Raw genomic sequence first — 14,423 nt, 5'->3', positions numbered from 1 at the left:
TTACAACTGAACCAGCTTCTTAGTATACCCTCCAGGATAGAAAATACAAAGTTTTTGTAAGCCTTAAGTTTTCCCATCAAGTAAGGTCAGTGCTGAAAATGAGAAAAATAAATAGTACAGAAAATGCGGCCAACATGAAGAAAAAGAGCTGTTACGATTACTCTACTTCACAAATCAGTGAATCAGTCAATCCTACAGTCAGTAGGTGGTGCACACAACTGGTCATTATGCAAAAGAAAAAAAGAATTGGGAGGGAAATGCAGCTTATTGGCATCTGTAAACCTGGTTTTGAACTTGCATGCCTTTCCTATATTCGTTAAATTTAGTCTAAATTGCTATCGCTATGGCTTCTGTCCCCCTTGAACAGAGGAGTCTAGGTAGCCTGCTACAGTCAACATTAGGCCTAAGCTAAATACACCACGTGTGGAACTGAAAAATGCCAAACAAAGTTAATTTATGGTCAAGATTTCACAATACAGTAGTGCCTAGTGACCAAGCTATAGTTACTGAAACAGGAGGATTATAACCATTTCATAAGAAGTTACCTCGATGTGTTTCTTCAAGTTGGACGGGGAGTTTTTGTAAGATAGAATTTCCACATCTTCGGGCAGGAATAACATAAACTGCATGCGGTACGACGAATCTTTTACACCCACGAAAGAGTGTATTGTGTTTAAATAAGGCCATGGGCTCTCATCACCAGCTGGTGGTTCCCCTGGAGCCATGTCCGACGTAGTTGCAGTCGTTGTGGTCTCCGTCTCCTCCTCCATGTGGCTGCTGCTGATTGCGAGACTTGCTTTGTGTTTAATGGGAGAAGCGAAACAGGTGTATCCTATTGGTGGTGATGAACAAGCCCAGGCAAGTAGGCTACCGACTTTGTTCGGTAGCCTACTTGCTACCGAACTTGCTAATCAGTAGGTGGGGTCAAAACACTTGCGTTTCTCTCTCTTGCTTTTTTGTAACGAGTAACTAAACCACACATTGAAAATGTATCGGAGTAAAAGTATGCAATTAAGTTCGGAAATATAGTGAAGTAAAAGTGAAAGTTATCAAAAATTTTCATAATCGAGGAAAGTATGAAGTACTCCAAAATATACTAAAGTAAAGTAGTGAAGTGTTTTTACTTTGTTACTATACAACACCGGTGTGCCATCCAAGCAACTGGCAACCTTGACGCTCGAACTTCTACAAATACCACATAGTCAGTTTTCCTTGTGAAAATTTAAAATCATGCAGGTCTTGAACTAAGAATCATCGGGACCAAAGCACAGTCTTTATCCAGTGTTCTGACACAGCGCAACCTCAAAGCTGTGTTTGGTTCTGTATCTGCCATCAATCACAGACATGAAAGTACTAAATCTAGAAACATAAGCCCTCTTAAACGATTAAAATCTTTTGTTGGTTGGAGAAAATTATTCATTTTTGCATTAGGACAGTGTGAAAGTATCTTATTTGTTCAACTTTGTCTCTTGCTACTGTTTAGATTTATGTTTTGATATTTCCCTGTGACTTTCTCATAGTTTTAAAGTCCAGTTGTATTTGGATTGAACTATAAATATTGAAACAACTATAGGATCAGTATGATTGAGTTGACTGGTTTTGTAAAGTGCGTTGAGATGATATATTGTGAAATTGTACTATATAAACAAAGGGAATTGAAAACAGAATTAAAATCCATGTTGGTCTCTTCAGATTTTTGTTTAGAAAATGTTAATCATAGAATTTCCATTTCCCTATGGGCTACATAGTTTAGATCTACCGCATAAAATTCTCATGAAATACATTTAAGTTGGGATTGTAATTTGATAAAAGGTGAATTGGAGATATACTGTAAGTGATGCTTATATCTCCAATTACCCAGAAGACAGTTTGCCATGTAGAACTACGTCTCCCGTCATGCCACAGCACTCTACTTCCTTCTTCACCCCTTTGACTGAAATAATCAGATCAGCTGATCTGACCTAGCAACAACACAACGTAGCTACAGAAACCTGCAAGGGAGGGGGGCTGAAGAACAAAACAATGACACTGCTCGGAAGGATTCAAACACAGTAAGACTTTAAAGGACTTTTAAAAACATAATTGGGAGGATTTATCTCCCGGTTTAAAGCCAAACCAGCCGCAGTTACCAGCGGTTCTCTCACCGGCTAAATTTGTATATTCCTCTTCAGTTCAGTTGACAAACAGGAGGCTAGCTGCTTGTTTTGGACGGATGAGGAACATTAGCGTTTGCTGCTTGTCTGTGGAGAAAAAAAGTTAAAACATAAATAGCTAAATTAGGCCAGCTGTAAGCCGAACCGAGGCTGAATCATAGAAAAATAAATTTTATAAATTAGCTTCCAAAGCTCAGTTTGTTTTGCTAGCCAGCCTGTTGTTAGCATTGACATTTACACACATATTTATGTCAGAAAAAGCTTAGTTCGCTTGGTACTGTCTGTTCCCTCAGATTTATACGATATTTATTTTTAGCACCACATTTATTTAGTTAGGAATTGAAGTTGGAAAATCAAAATTGATCACAGATATATCTGAGGGATGTGTTTATAAAAATAACCCAACCTAATCACCAACTTCTATTGCACTGGCAAGCTAACTTTGTGTTTAGCATATCTGTTAGCATTACTTTTAGCAGCAATAAATGACATTATTTAAAATAGCTAAATCACCTTCAACAATTTTTATAACTTAAACAAGTTAAAAGCAGCTAAACCTGTCAGCATGCAAAATTTTAAGATTATTTATTAATATAGTATAATTTCAGTTCAGTATTACTTTGTGCATTTCACGTTAACTGTTTTTTTGGAAATAGCTGCTGCTCTAATAAAGTAATAATCCGAATTTAAGATAATCTTCTAATAAACAATGAGTGGGCATGGCTCGTCATCTGAAAAGGGAGTCAATACAAGTTTAACATGTCAAGAGAATTATTCCTGTGGTGGCTCCGAAGAGGCAGCATTCGAGTGTGATGACTGCAAAACCCTCCAGTGTGTCAGATGTGAGCTGGAGCTCCACCGTCAGGAGCACCTGAGGAACCACGACCGGGTCCCGGTTGGTCCTGGCCATGTTCCCTACTGTGACAACTGCAAAGGAGGGAATGGGGATGGCAGCAAACGCCTCAGGTCTGTGGTTCGCTGCCAGAATTGCAAGGTGAATCTGTGTCAGGACTGTCAGAAACGTACCCACAGCGGGAGCAGCAAGAAAAAACACCAGCTCATATCTTACCCTCCACCACCCAAACAAGCTGAAGTGAACACTGCCAAGACTTCTGTCCAGAACGCTGATGTGCCTGAGTCATCTGAGAAAACACGACTTCTGGAGAAGGTGTCGAGCTTTCTCTTAGTTGATGAGAATGAAGAAATGCAGGTGAGATCTTCCTGTTCTTCCACCCACTGTGTTTCAATCACTTGTGCTTTCATTCAAAACGTTTTTCAGACAGACTGAAAATGTGTTTTGGTCAAACCTCACTGCTGTTACTGAGGAACAGATCAAGTTTCTGATAACCAATCTATAAGTTGTCAAAAGGACTATATTCTGCAGCTTCTTGGCCATGAGTCCAAAATTGTGTAATGCTTTGATTTCTTCATCAAAACATTACACAACATTACACATTACACAAGGAAATCGAAGTTGCCACTTCTATTTTACCTTGTTACACGACACTCCATTGGGGTGGAAAAACCTGTTTTTTTCACTAAATTGCTTCTGGATCATTGAACAAAGTTTTTGTGGAGGATGTTGTTTTTTTATCCTAGTCTTTTGGCAAAATTTGGAGTGTGCACCTATTTTCCTCTTTTCAGTCTTTTTTCCCCATGATTCTCTGCAGTTCAATCCTGATACTTCTTGCAGAGTGTTAGAATGGTTTTCCTTAAAGTCTTTTTGTAATAAGTTGCTTCTTGATTGCATAATACCATGTATTCAGAAACCTTCCCACCTGTTTGGTGTTACTCCCTTAATAAACTCTGCATTGGTGGCAGTCTAATCCCTCTGTAGAGTTGTCTTTTGTAAATTAGGTTTTTGTGAGGATTCGTTGGTCTTAAATTTTCTGGTTTATGCTGTATACTCTTCGTTGTTCCTCTCCAGATAAAAGATGAATCGTCGTTCATGAGATGCCTTGGGTGCAACCCCAACCAGCTGCTGAAGGTGGTGTCCATCTTTGGTAACACGGGGGAGGGCAAGTCGCACACCCTGAACCACACCTTCTTCATGGGCAGAGAAGTCTTCAAAACGTCTCCCACACAGGAGTCCTGCACAGTGGGTGTATGGGCAGCATTCGACCCCATCCATAAGATTGTGGTCATTGATACAGAAGGGCTGCTTGGCAACAGCTCCAAACAGGGCCAGAGAACTCGTCTTTTACTCAAGGTGCTCGCTGTCTCGGACCTCATCATTTACCGCACTCATGCTGACCGCCTGCATGACGACCTTTTCAAGTTTCTCGGTGATGCCTCTGATGCTTATCTGAAGCATTTCACCAAGGAGCTAAAAGCCACGACGGCCCGCTGTGGACTGGATGTCCCTCTGTCTACCCTGGGTCCTGCGGTGGTCATCTTCCATGAAACCGTCCACACCAAGCTCCTAGGTTCAGGTGACACATACTCATTTTCCTTGATTGCACTTTATGTTGTGTAAACAGTAGCCCTTAAAATGACAGTAAAACACTCCCTCTGAACACAAAATGCATTCGCATGTACAGGGGATGGATGGATGTCACATAACAAACTTACTGTATTTAATTAGGAGTTTATGTGAAACACCAACATAAAGTATCACATAATAATTCATTTGGGCTGTGTCTCTACCAGCTTTACACTGAATATTTTTGTCCGTTATATTCCATTTTAGCCTGTACTGCATGTTTTGTCTGATGTTACCATGTTTCACCATGGTGTGTCCATCGTGATGTGCAGTATTGGTTTTCTAGTTTTGTTATTGCTTTGAGAATAAAAGAATACACAACATAAATTAGAAGTCCTATTTGTTATTGCTATATGAAATTATGGTGTTAGGAAAAGAAAAAGGTTCTGTTTTTGCACATTCAGTGATATGAACACGTCATTTGTTCAAAAACTTTGGTGAATGTCATATTCCGTCTTTGTCCTACTGTAGATAAATCATTGGAGTCTGTGGATCGGCTGCTGTTGGAGCGCTTTAGGAAGCTTTCTCGTTTTCCTGAAGCCTTCAGCTCCTTCCAGTATTGGGGCACGCAGACTCTCCGTCCTCCTACCGATTTCCGGGGCTTGCAGAACAAACTGGAGCAGCTCCTGGATAACAACGCCACGCGTTCTCCTCGTACCCCGGGCGTCATCTTCAAAGCCCTGCAGGTAGAGCTGCATGTCCGCTGACTTTTCAATAATTAATCTGCTTTAATCTGGCTGGATGTTTAGTAGACCTTGCTGATCTTAATGAATGACACTGAACATAGTTTAGGCTAATTTGTAGTGTGACTGACTCTGTTTAGTTGAGGTTATGATTGAAAGTTTGTTTGTTTTTTATCACTGTTCTTGCAGGCATTGAGTGAGCGTTTTAAGTAGTGTGACTGACTCTGTTTAGTTGAGGTTATGATTGAAAGTTTGTTTGTTTTTTATCACTGTTCTTGCAGGCATTGAGTGAGCGTTTTAATGGAGAAATCGCAGGTGAGGTTGCAGCACACAGCTGTTTCTTTCCTGATGAGTACTTCACCTGTTCCAGCTGTTGCCTCAGTTGTGGGTCAGTACTCTTGCTTTTTTAAAAACAACTGTTGCCCCATCTATTTCAACGTTCTTTATTAATAATTGCATTTATCACAGATCTGGCTGCAAGAATAGTATGAACCACTTACAGGAAGGGTCGTACCACGAGGCGAAGCAACGCTGCCGTTACTCTGCGCAGTATGATAATCGGATTTTCACTTGTAAGGTAAGCATAGTTGCTCAACTTTAGTTTTTGTTATTCTGTTTTGAGATACAATGCTAAAAATACACTTTCTTGATTAATTGATTAGGCATTACTTGGAATAATATTGTCATCTCAGGCTTGTTATGAAGGAGGGAAGGAAGTGTTGGTTGTCCCAAAGACATCTGCTTCCTCAGACTCCCCATGGATGGGCCTCGCCAGATATGCCTGGTCTGGGTGAGTAACGGGGAAGTTCACCTGGCAATGTTTATCCAAGCTTCACTCAACATGTTTATTACATTATACGAGGCACAGATCATTACCAGATACTCAAGGTGTAATAACCTTAACAGCATTAAGACTAAATATTGAAATAAAATTGCATAACATAATCTAGTTTATTTTATTAAAAACAAACAAACAAAAAACTATTTTGTAATTGCCATAATTAAATAAATCATAGATTTTTACTGTTATATTAAGATATTCCTATAATTTGTAATTATTTGATGCATAAGCTTCAGCAGTGATAAAAGAATTTACGATTTACAAACCAGTAAGTGTGTGATTTTATTCTATAAGGTTCAGAAAAACATTGATACTCATCCATATTTTGACTTTCAATTCAGTCCAAAAAGAGACACTGTCATTTTTTGGATTTATTTTGTTTATATAATGAACATATTAAAACATATTTATATTTTTCTTTTTCCATATGTTTAGTTACGTGATTGAATGTCCAAACTGTGGAGTGATCTACCGGAGCCGCCAGTACTGGTATGGCAACCAGGACCCTGTGGACACAGTCGTCCGCACTGAGATCCAGCATGTTTGGCCTGGGGTAATAAAAGCAAACTGCTTGCATCTATTTTTAAGTGATATAATTGTTTGAAGTGAAGTTATTATGCAGTAAAAATATATTGTATTACTTATGACTATATTTTATGACTATAAAATAGCTACACCTTTATAATCCTAACAGTCACTTTTGCCATCACTCCTTCTGATAACGTTTTTCTAAGGCTGCAAAGCCTATGTGACATAAAAGAAACACGTCAAGTTTTAAAAATTACTTTTTTGTGAAACATGTGTTATGGTTAAGTTGCAGAACCATGACAATTAAAACAACATAAACATTTTTACAAAATGAGAAATAATTTCTAGAGAGTATTTCCTGATTGAAATACTATTTTACTATTAATATGATTAAAATGTCTATTTTGACAGTGCATGAAGAAGAAAAGTGTGTACTTTGACAAAAATGTATAGAAAAAAACATAGTTTTTTTTTGTACCATTTTTGTCCTTGTCTTGTAAATTATTTTCATTATAATATAAATCACGCCCACATAAATTAGCCTTTTTGTTACTGTTATATGTAAAAATTCTACTGCGTTTTGCAGCAAATGAGCAGTTTTAATAACAGTCACTGTGTAGATCCTGAAAAGCCACAGATTGAAGACCCCTGTCTTATAATTGTTCAAAGAGAAATTTATACTTTTGTCACTGCTTTCTTAGCCAAATAATATGCGTGTTGCATATATGATTACTGCAAGATCAGCGGATGGACCAGGATCATTTTTTGATGACTGCAAGATCTGGAAAAGCACCGGGCTCTTCCATTTCAAATGTCTCTGCCCAACTGATGCAAAAGAGCAGATTAACGAGTTATACACCCCCTGAGCCTACATAACTGTGTAGTAACACTGCAGCAAACTAAAGATAGTTCCTGTCACATCTTTTAAGTCCAATAAAGTCCATTTGCTCCCAGTTTATATAGTGCACACACGTTTGGTATTAGGATTAAGTTTTCAGAGATCTACTGAATCAGGATAGGACAAGTTACTTTAGCTGCTATGTCACTGTTAAGTTGTATTTTTTTACGCATTCAAGGAATAACTTCACTGCCCTCTGAGAGCTCTCACCCCAGTGGTCAGAGAATTATTAGCTGAATTAATCAGAAAGTAGTTTGTGCTGTCAGATGAACTTTCAGTTAAAAGTATTTGGCACCCCAAGTACTTTGTAAGAGGAGAAATTGCATAATGTTACATGGTATTAGGTCATTGCAGTGAGATTTAAATATCAGTTGTGTAAATGCCTTAGTGATGGCCTACATATGTGGTATACAAGAATTGGGCAATTCATGCTGCATATCTAAAATATCCACATCACCTTGACTTGGCTTGTAGTCAGATAATATATTATACTTTATTAAATGTTGAATTTCCAGATATGAACACTTTTTCAGTTTCAGTTTTTTATTAAATGACTAAAATCAGCTAAATAAATAGTATTTTTACTGATTGCTTCACAGATCCTCATTTCACAAAATCCAAACTGTCGCATGACGTAGACTTTGAAATATAGATAGATAGATAGATAGATAGATAGCATTTATTGTCATTGAACAGAATTCAATATTGTCACATTCAAACAGATTCTTCTGTGGTTTTGCAGTCTGACGGCTTTTTAAAGGACAACAACAATGCTGCACAGCGGCTTCTCGATGGCGTCAATCTAGTGGCCCAGTCGGTATCAGAGCTCGGCGTGAAACCTGCTAAGGCTGTCACCTCTTGGCTGACAGATCAGATCGCCCCAGCCTACTGGAAACCCAACTCCCTCATCATGGTGAGTGACACAGACTCGCCCTCTGCCACTCGCCACCAGCAGCCAAGTCGACACTTTCATGTCCAGAGGGATGTTTACTCTCTATAGCTCTGTGCTCCTGTTGCACAACTTATGCATGCCTGTCACAAAATGAAATGGGGAAATACTGCTGGTTGCAGCCTCCACCCTTCAGCTCTTGATCAATAACAACATGTGCTGTTATTGCATTTCCCTCTGTACAAGATGTGCCACAAGTGTCACGCAGTTTTCCAGGATAACGACACCAAGCATCACTGCCGTGCCTGCGGGGAGGGATTCTGTGACGGCTGCTCCTCCAAAGCTGCTCCCGTCCCCGAGAGAGGTTGGGGTCTTGCCCCTGTCAGAGTCTGTGACGTCTGCTTTGAGCAGAGAGCTTCATATGCAGGTACGCTCTCACAGATTTTAAATGTCATTCCTCTTTGTGTTTATGCTGATATTTAATCTTTATGTAAGCATGCCTTTTTTTATTCAGGTTTTTCTTCTTTGTGCAGAAATACTTCAATCAGAGCTTGAGGAGGAAGAAGGTGGAACTCTGGCCAGGAAGGTTGGGGAGGCTGTTACCAACACCATAGGCGTTGTGGCTACTGCTATTGACATCCCACTTGGTAAGTATTGCTCAAAAATCAGATATAGTTGTGTACGTAGGTATGGAAGGTTCAAAATGGGTAGTATATTGCCCCCTTGTGGTTGAGTCTCATAAAGCTAATTTTGTGGATAAAAATATCCCTAGATCAAGTTTCTGACAGCTGTTATGCACAAGTCAGACCAATTAAACTTAAATAAGTGAGAAATAACAAACAAAGCTAATCACTTGCTTTAAATCAAACAATGACTTAAATTAAAAATCCTTATCAAACCAGAACTTTCTTTGCTTAAGTAAAATTATATGGGTATACTCTTGATCAGCTAAGAGGATAAAATGTGGCTTAAAATCTTGTATTAACTGTAAAGCCTGTTTTATACCTGCACATTTGATTTACCAAAAAATTATAATTTTAACATTAATGTTTAAAGAAGTGGGTTTGCCAAAAGTTGCTGTTTTTGCATCTGAATGACTAAGCCTCCATTCATGGGTCACGCTTTGCCCCTGCGCCACCATGATGTCCCATGAGCTACATTTTTACAGCTTGACAACCTTACTATTGTGGTCTAATCAGCAATTTTTGATGTATTGCTCTTTTGCCATCTTTATTTTTTTTTATTCAGAACTCTATCCCTAATGAAATGCTCAAAGAAGTGTTTTGTATTTATAAGCACAAAAAAAAAACTGTCGATGTTGAATTTCTTCAGTTTGCAGCTGTTTTCATGAAGGAGTTAGATCTAATCTCTACAGTAAGAATTGAACTCTAATTGTTAAGAACTAGTTATTTATTCTTCCTAACTCATTATCAATATGTTTCAGACACTGCAGCCTACGTTTCTGGCTATCTTCTACTAATTCTTTGTTAGTAGGTGCATTTCCTCTTCAATAAGTTTTTCCACGTCCCAGAATAGCTTCCTGATGCCTTTTTTTTTACTTTAACTTCAGTTTGCACTGCCTCTGTCTGTGTAAAAATAGATTACCAGGGTGCAAATGTGATCATTTCTCTAGCCCCTCCCTCAACATCCCAAGTAAACTCAACCTTTTCCCCAAAAAAGAACTTAAAACCGCTGAATCGTCATGTGAATATGTATCATAAAATGAATCTTTAACAACACTAGTAAAAGGCTAGCTAGCAACAGAGTTGTTCATTGAGCTGAATCGTCAAATTTCATCTGCTGTGTTGAACTCATCCATTTTTTATTAATGGATATATTGTGTAACACTAAAAGGAATTATTTGTGTCAGAAACATGGCTCTGTTGTGTTCACTGAGTGACATATTGTGACATTTTCTTGCCTGATTTGCTTCTTAAGAAATATATTGACTGTTTTAATGTGTTTGTTAGGTTATTGCATGCTAGCCTGATGTTGACCCAAATGTACTTCTGAAAGGCTTTGATAAATATGCTTTTGATAACCTGATATCCTGCTGGAAATGTCTCTGTATCCATGGCCATCCCTAAAATACCTCAGAGCAAACTCTACTCCAATCACAAGCAAATTAGACCACCTACTTACTAGTTTTTTTATTTCTATGGTAACAAGAATCACGCCTCCTAAAAATTTTATTCACCTCATAGTAATGGTCCTCTTGAGACATTTATGATTAAGAATATGCACAATCAGTGTTTTTGGTGCCTGTAGTTAGGTAAAAATTTGTTTATGATATAAAAACTGATATCAATCAATCAATCAAATTTTATTTGTATAGCACATTTCAGCAGCAAGGCATTTCAAAGTGCTTTAATATGTACTCTGCAGGTCTAATTTTTGTAAAGCATTATATACACTTACGAATATATAATACTTCCCAGGTAAAGGGAACTTGAGCAATAACTTTCTCCACTATTTTGACTCAAACGTCATAATGTTCATACTTTTTCCAAGTCTTGCATCATTACAAGTGCAAACATCAACATGTTTTATTGCAGTCAGATGTAAAATTGAATGATTTAGATCAAAGCATACGGATGTGTTTGAATGGCTTAGTCAAAGACCAGACCGAAATGAGAATATGTGGCAGGACTTAAAAATGTACACAGACCCTTCATATCCAATTTGACTGAGCTTGAGCCATGTTGCAAAGAAGAATGAGGGTGGAGACATACCCCATTAACCAAAAGGGCTTGCAGATGTAACTGCAGCAAAATGTGGTTCTACAGAGTAGCTTCAGGTCCCCTGAATACAAATTCATGCCATGTGTTTTTCTAATTATTTGTCAAAAAAAAAAAAAGGATAATTTTCCTTTCACTTTACAATGAATGCACTAACTTGTGTTGGCTTATCACATTAAGTTCCATTAAAAAAATATTGAATTTTGTGATTATAATGTGACAAAATGTGAGACTGCTCAATATGCATGAGTACTTTTCCAGGACCTTTTCAGTAGCTCTAATGCTATCTATCATCAGACTAACACTAATTAGACTCCATCTTGATCTCGGACTCTTTTCTCAGCAATATTAATCTTCACCTTGCTGCTTTTATATATATTGTCGAAGATGTAGTGTGTTGTTGATGACTATATTTTTGTTCCATTTTCTCCTTAGGCCTAGTGAAAGACGCAGCCCGTCCTGCCTATTGGGTGCCTGACCAGGACATCCTGTCGTGCCACAACTGCCAGCGCGAGTTCACTGCCAAGCTGTCCAAGCACCACTGCCGTGCCTGTGGCCAAGGAGTGTGTGACGAATGCTCCCCACAGCGTCGAACGGTCCCTTCGCGGGGCTGGGATCACCCTGTACGCGTGTGCACCGGCTGCAACCAGAAACCTGGAGAACTTTGATATGGTTGCTTTTCCTTCCTCTTAGCACTGGAGAGAATTGTTCACTCATTAGCAGTCTGTCACTACTCAGGTGTACACCTGCTACTCTAATGGATTGGTCTTGCATATATGGAAAGGAAAACATAGGGAATACTTCAATATTTTAACAAATTTTAATTTAAGAGTTCCTGTGGCCTTTCTAGAACACACAGAACATGGGGTTACTTGACTGATTATGAAACCTGAATTTTAGCTTCATATTTTGATCATTATGGACATAAATCCAGAACTTTTCCGTTAAATAAAGCTGTTGAGGTATTTTTCTATTATTAGAAAAAAGATTTAAAAAATGCATTATTTGAAAGACTGATTGTTGAAGATGATGGTTGGATGCTGTGGTTATGACTCCAGCAAAACTTATCTTGACTGGTTGTTTCTGATCTTGGGCATGTAATGAAAGTGTGATATTTTATATTTGTTTAGGCATAACTGCAGGTTCTGTTGCATGCATGCATTGCAAGATTTTAGTTTTTGCACTAAGCCTTTTTTCAGCTGTTATAGGCTGTTGCTTAACATGGCCAAAAGTTAGGTATCCAGCAAAGGAAGTATGCAGTTCCAAACTGAGCTAAACTCTGCAACAGTAGTTTCAGATTTGGATTTCTGGTGTGCCAAAATGTATTCAGGTCATTGTGTCTGTGCAAATGTAATGTTTATATTCTATCATGCGATTTGTGGTTGTATGAACTCACAGAGGTGTGTGAATCTGATTTGTTGAAAAATATTTAAATGTTAATTATAAAAAAATGCTTGTAAGCACACTGTCTGGCTTTACAGTCTCAGAGATCAATGGCCTTTTTACTTGTTCAGACAATAAGATCTGAATCAACCTTACCATATCTTTTGCCAAGTGGCATTTTAGAGTTTAGATGTTACAAAATATTTGCATTTTATGTTCAGAATGTATTTTTGTGTGCATTTCAATACATGTACTACCTGCTTGTATATATGGATCATGGTATACCAGAGGAAAACAACATCCAGATTTCACTCCCAACTAGTTTTTCATTATTCAGTAACCAAACTGAACATTGGCACAGTACCTTGAAAAAGTATTTATACCCACTCTATTAAGCAAATCAGCCACTTTAATGTATTTTATTAGGATTTTAGGTCCTACACCGACACAAAGTAGTGCATAATTGTGAAGTTTAAGGACAAGGAAACATGATTTTTGATATATTTTACATATGACCATCTGAAAATTGTACTGTGGACTTTGACTGCAAAATTCTAGCAAATTAATACACTTTGATGTATTCCATCGTACTTCTGTATTGCTGTTTAGAGTTGCAACCGTCTTGGAAAGTAAACCTCTGCTGTAGTTTCAAGTCTTTCGCAGGCTTTAACAGGTTTTCTCCCCATGGTTGCTCTTTATTTAGCTCCATCCATCATCCAATCATCTCTGACCAGCTTCTCTCCCCATGATTAATAAAAAAATCCCCACAGTAGGATACTACATTATGTTCAGTGCGATGTGTGGTGTTAGTTTTCCCTCCACACCGCAATTGTACATTCTTTTAATCTTTTGATGATAAATTTAACTGATAAGTGGAAATATTTAATGGGTGTCAGTACTTTTGCAAGGCAATGTGTGAGTCAAGGACTATTGCAGCTTTTAACTCTTTGCATTTATGTAAGCTGCTATGAAAGGGTTTTTTTTGTCCATCCTCATTGTATTGTTTTTTCATATTACTGTACATGTATATTTATGTTTCTTGTGTTGGAAACTAAGCCAACTGCTCTTTATTTATTTTTATTTTATGTTTTTAGCCCAAGACTGGTATAGTGATATTCAGATCTAGTTGGTCTGACACTTTGTCTCGCATGATGTAACAGAGTTTTAACCTGGCTTGCACCATTGTTAGTTTTATTGAGAAACCAGCCTGTTACACAGTGATGTCATGGAAAGCACGAAGGAGGGATGCCTTTGTTGGTTAAAACAAAGAAATATAAAGAAATATAGATCTTTGTGGATAGTTATCATTTTTCTCTGATCAAGGTTATCAGGCTGCCTGGTCTCACATAGATGTACAGTATTTGCTTTAATGTTCAATCAAACACTCCCCTAGCAGTCTTGCACATAACAGAATACAAAATGTTGTAATCCTGTCTGTTCATATCTCATTTATCATGTTTTGACTTTTTTAACACTTAACACTTCTCATTTACAAGCAAGGAGGAATGAGTGATTTACTTTAAACTGTTTGAATCTGACTTGAAGAAGGCTGGTGGGGGAGTTGCAAAGGATTAAAGCTGTGTCAGCACCCGTCTGTCAAAACATAATCTGGAGCTGCCTCCATGTTTTTTAGTGCAAGTGTGTGTGTGTTTTATATCTCTTCATGTACTGTATGTGGGAGGAAGAGATTGTGTGCACTCCATTCCTGTCAAACACTGCAACCACAGAAATAGTGAGTGGGAAAAGATTTAGTGTGCTTATTAAATATGCTAAATGATTTATGCTTATTTTAATAAAGAAAATATATATTTTTTTCCATATTAACATT

General features: G+C 37.9%; 1 protein-coding gene across 1 annotated transcript; it reads left to right on the top strand.

Moving 5' to 3' along the window:
- The first annotated feature begins 1,952 nt into the window (after positions 1–1,952).
- Positions 1,953–14,202, top strand: LOC116709176 (zinc finger FYVE domain-containing protein 1-like). The gene is made up of 11 exons (XM_032547565.1): positions 1,953–3,363; positions 4,081–4,585; positions 5,107–5,321; positions 5,600–5,706; positions 5,787–5,895; positions 6,011–6,108; positions 6,595–6,712; positions 8,328–8,498; positions 8,721–8,901; positions 9,008–9,121; positions 11,648–14,202. The coding sequence occupies exons 1-11, from the start codon at positions 2,863–2,865 to the stop codon at positions 11,878–11,880; spliced, it is 2,352 nt and encodes a 783-aa protein (XP_032403456.1). The 5' UTR covers positions 1,953–2,862; the 3' UTR covers positions 11,881–14,202.
- The last annotated feature ends 221 nt before the right edge of the window (positions 14,203–14,423 follow it).

Source organism: Xiphophorus hellerii, chromosome 19 (assembly GCF_003331165.1).
Source record: "Xiphophorus hellerii strain 12219 chromosome 19, Xiphophorus_hellerii-4.1, whole genome shotgun sequence".
Classification (NCBI taxonomy): Eukaryota; Metazoa; Chordata; class Actinopteri; order Cyprinodontiformes; family Poeciliidae; genus Xiphophorus; species Xiphophorus hellerii.
The sequence above is the reverse complement of the archived record's forward strand: the minus strand, read 5'-3'. Positions and strand labels throughout refer to the sequence as shown.

Bases quoted from the DNA above. Each gene is read 5' to 3' on its own strand.
- LOC116709176 (XM_032547565.1), top strand. From the start codon at position 2,863: ATGAGTGGGCATGGCTCGTCATCTGAAAAGGGAGTCAATACAAGTTTA. The intron at 5,896-6,010 runs GTAAGCATAGTT...TTGTCATCTCAG, and splicing joins ATCGGATTTTCACTTGTAAG to GCTTGTTATGAAGGAGGGAA. The intron at 6,713-8,327 runs GTAATAAAAGCA...GTGGTTTTGCAG, and splicing joins TCCAGCATGTTTGGCCTGGG to TCTGACGGCTTTTTAAAGGA.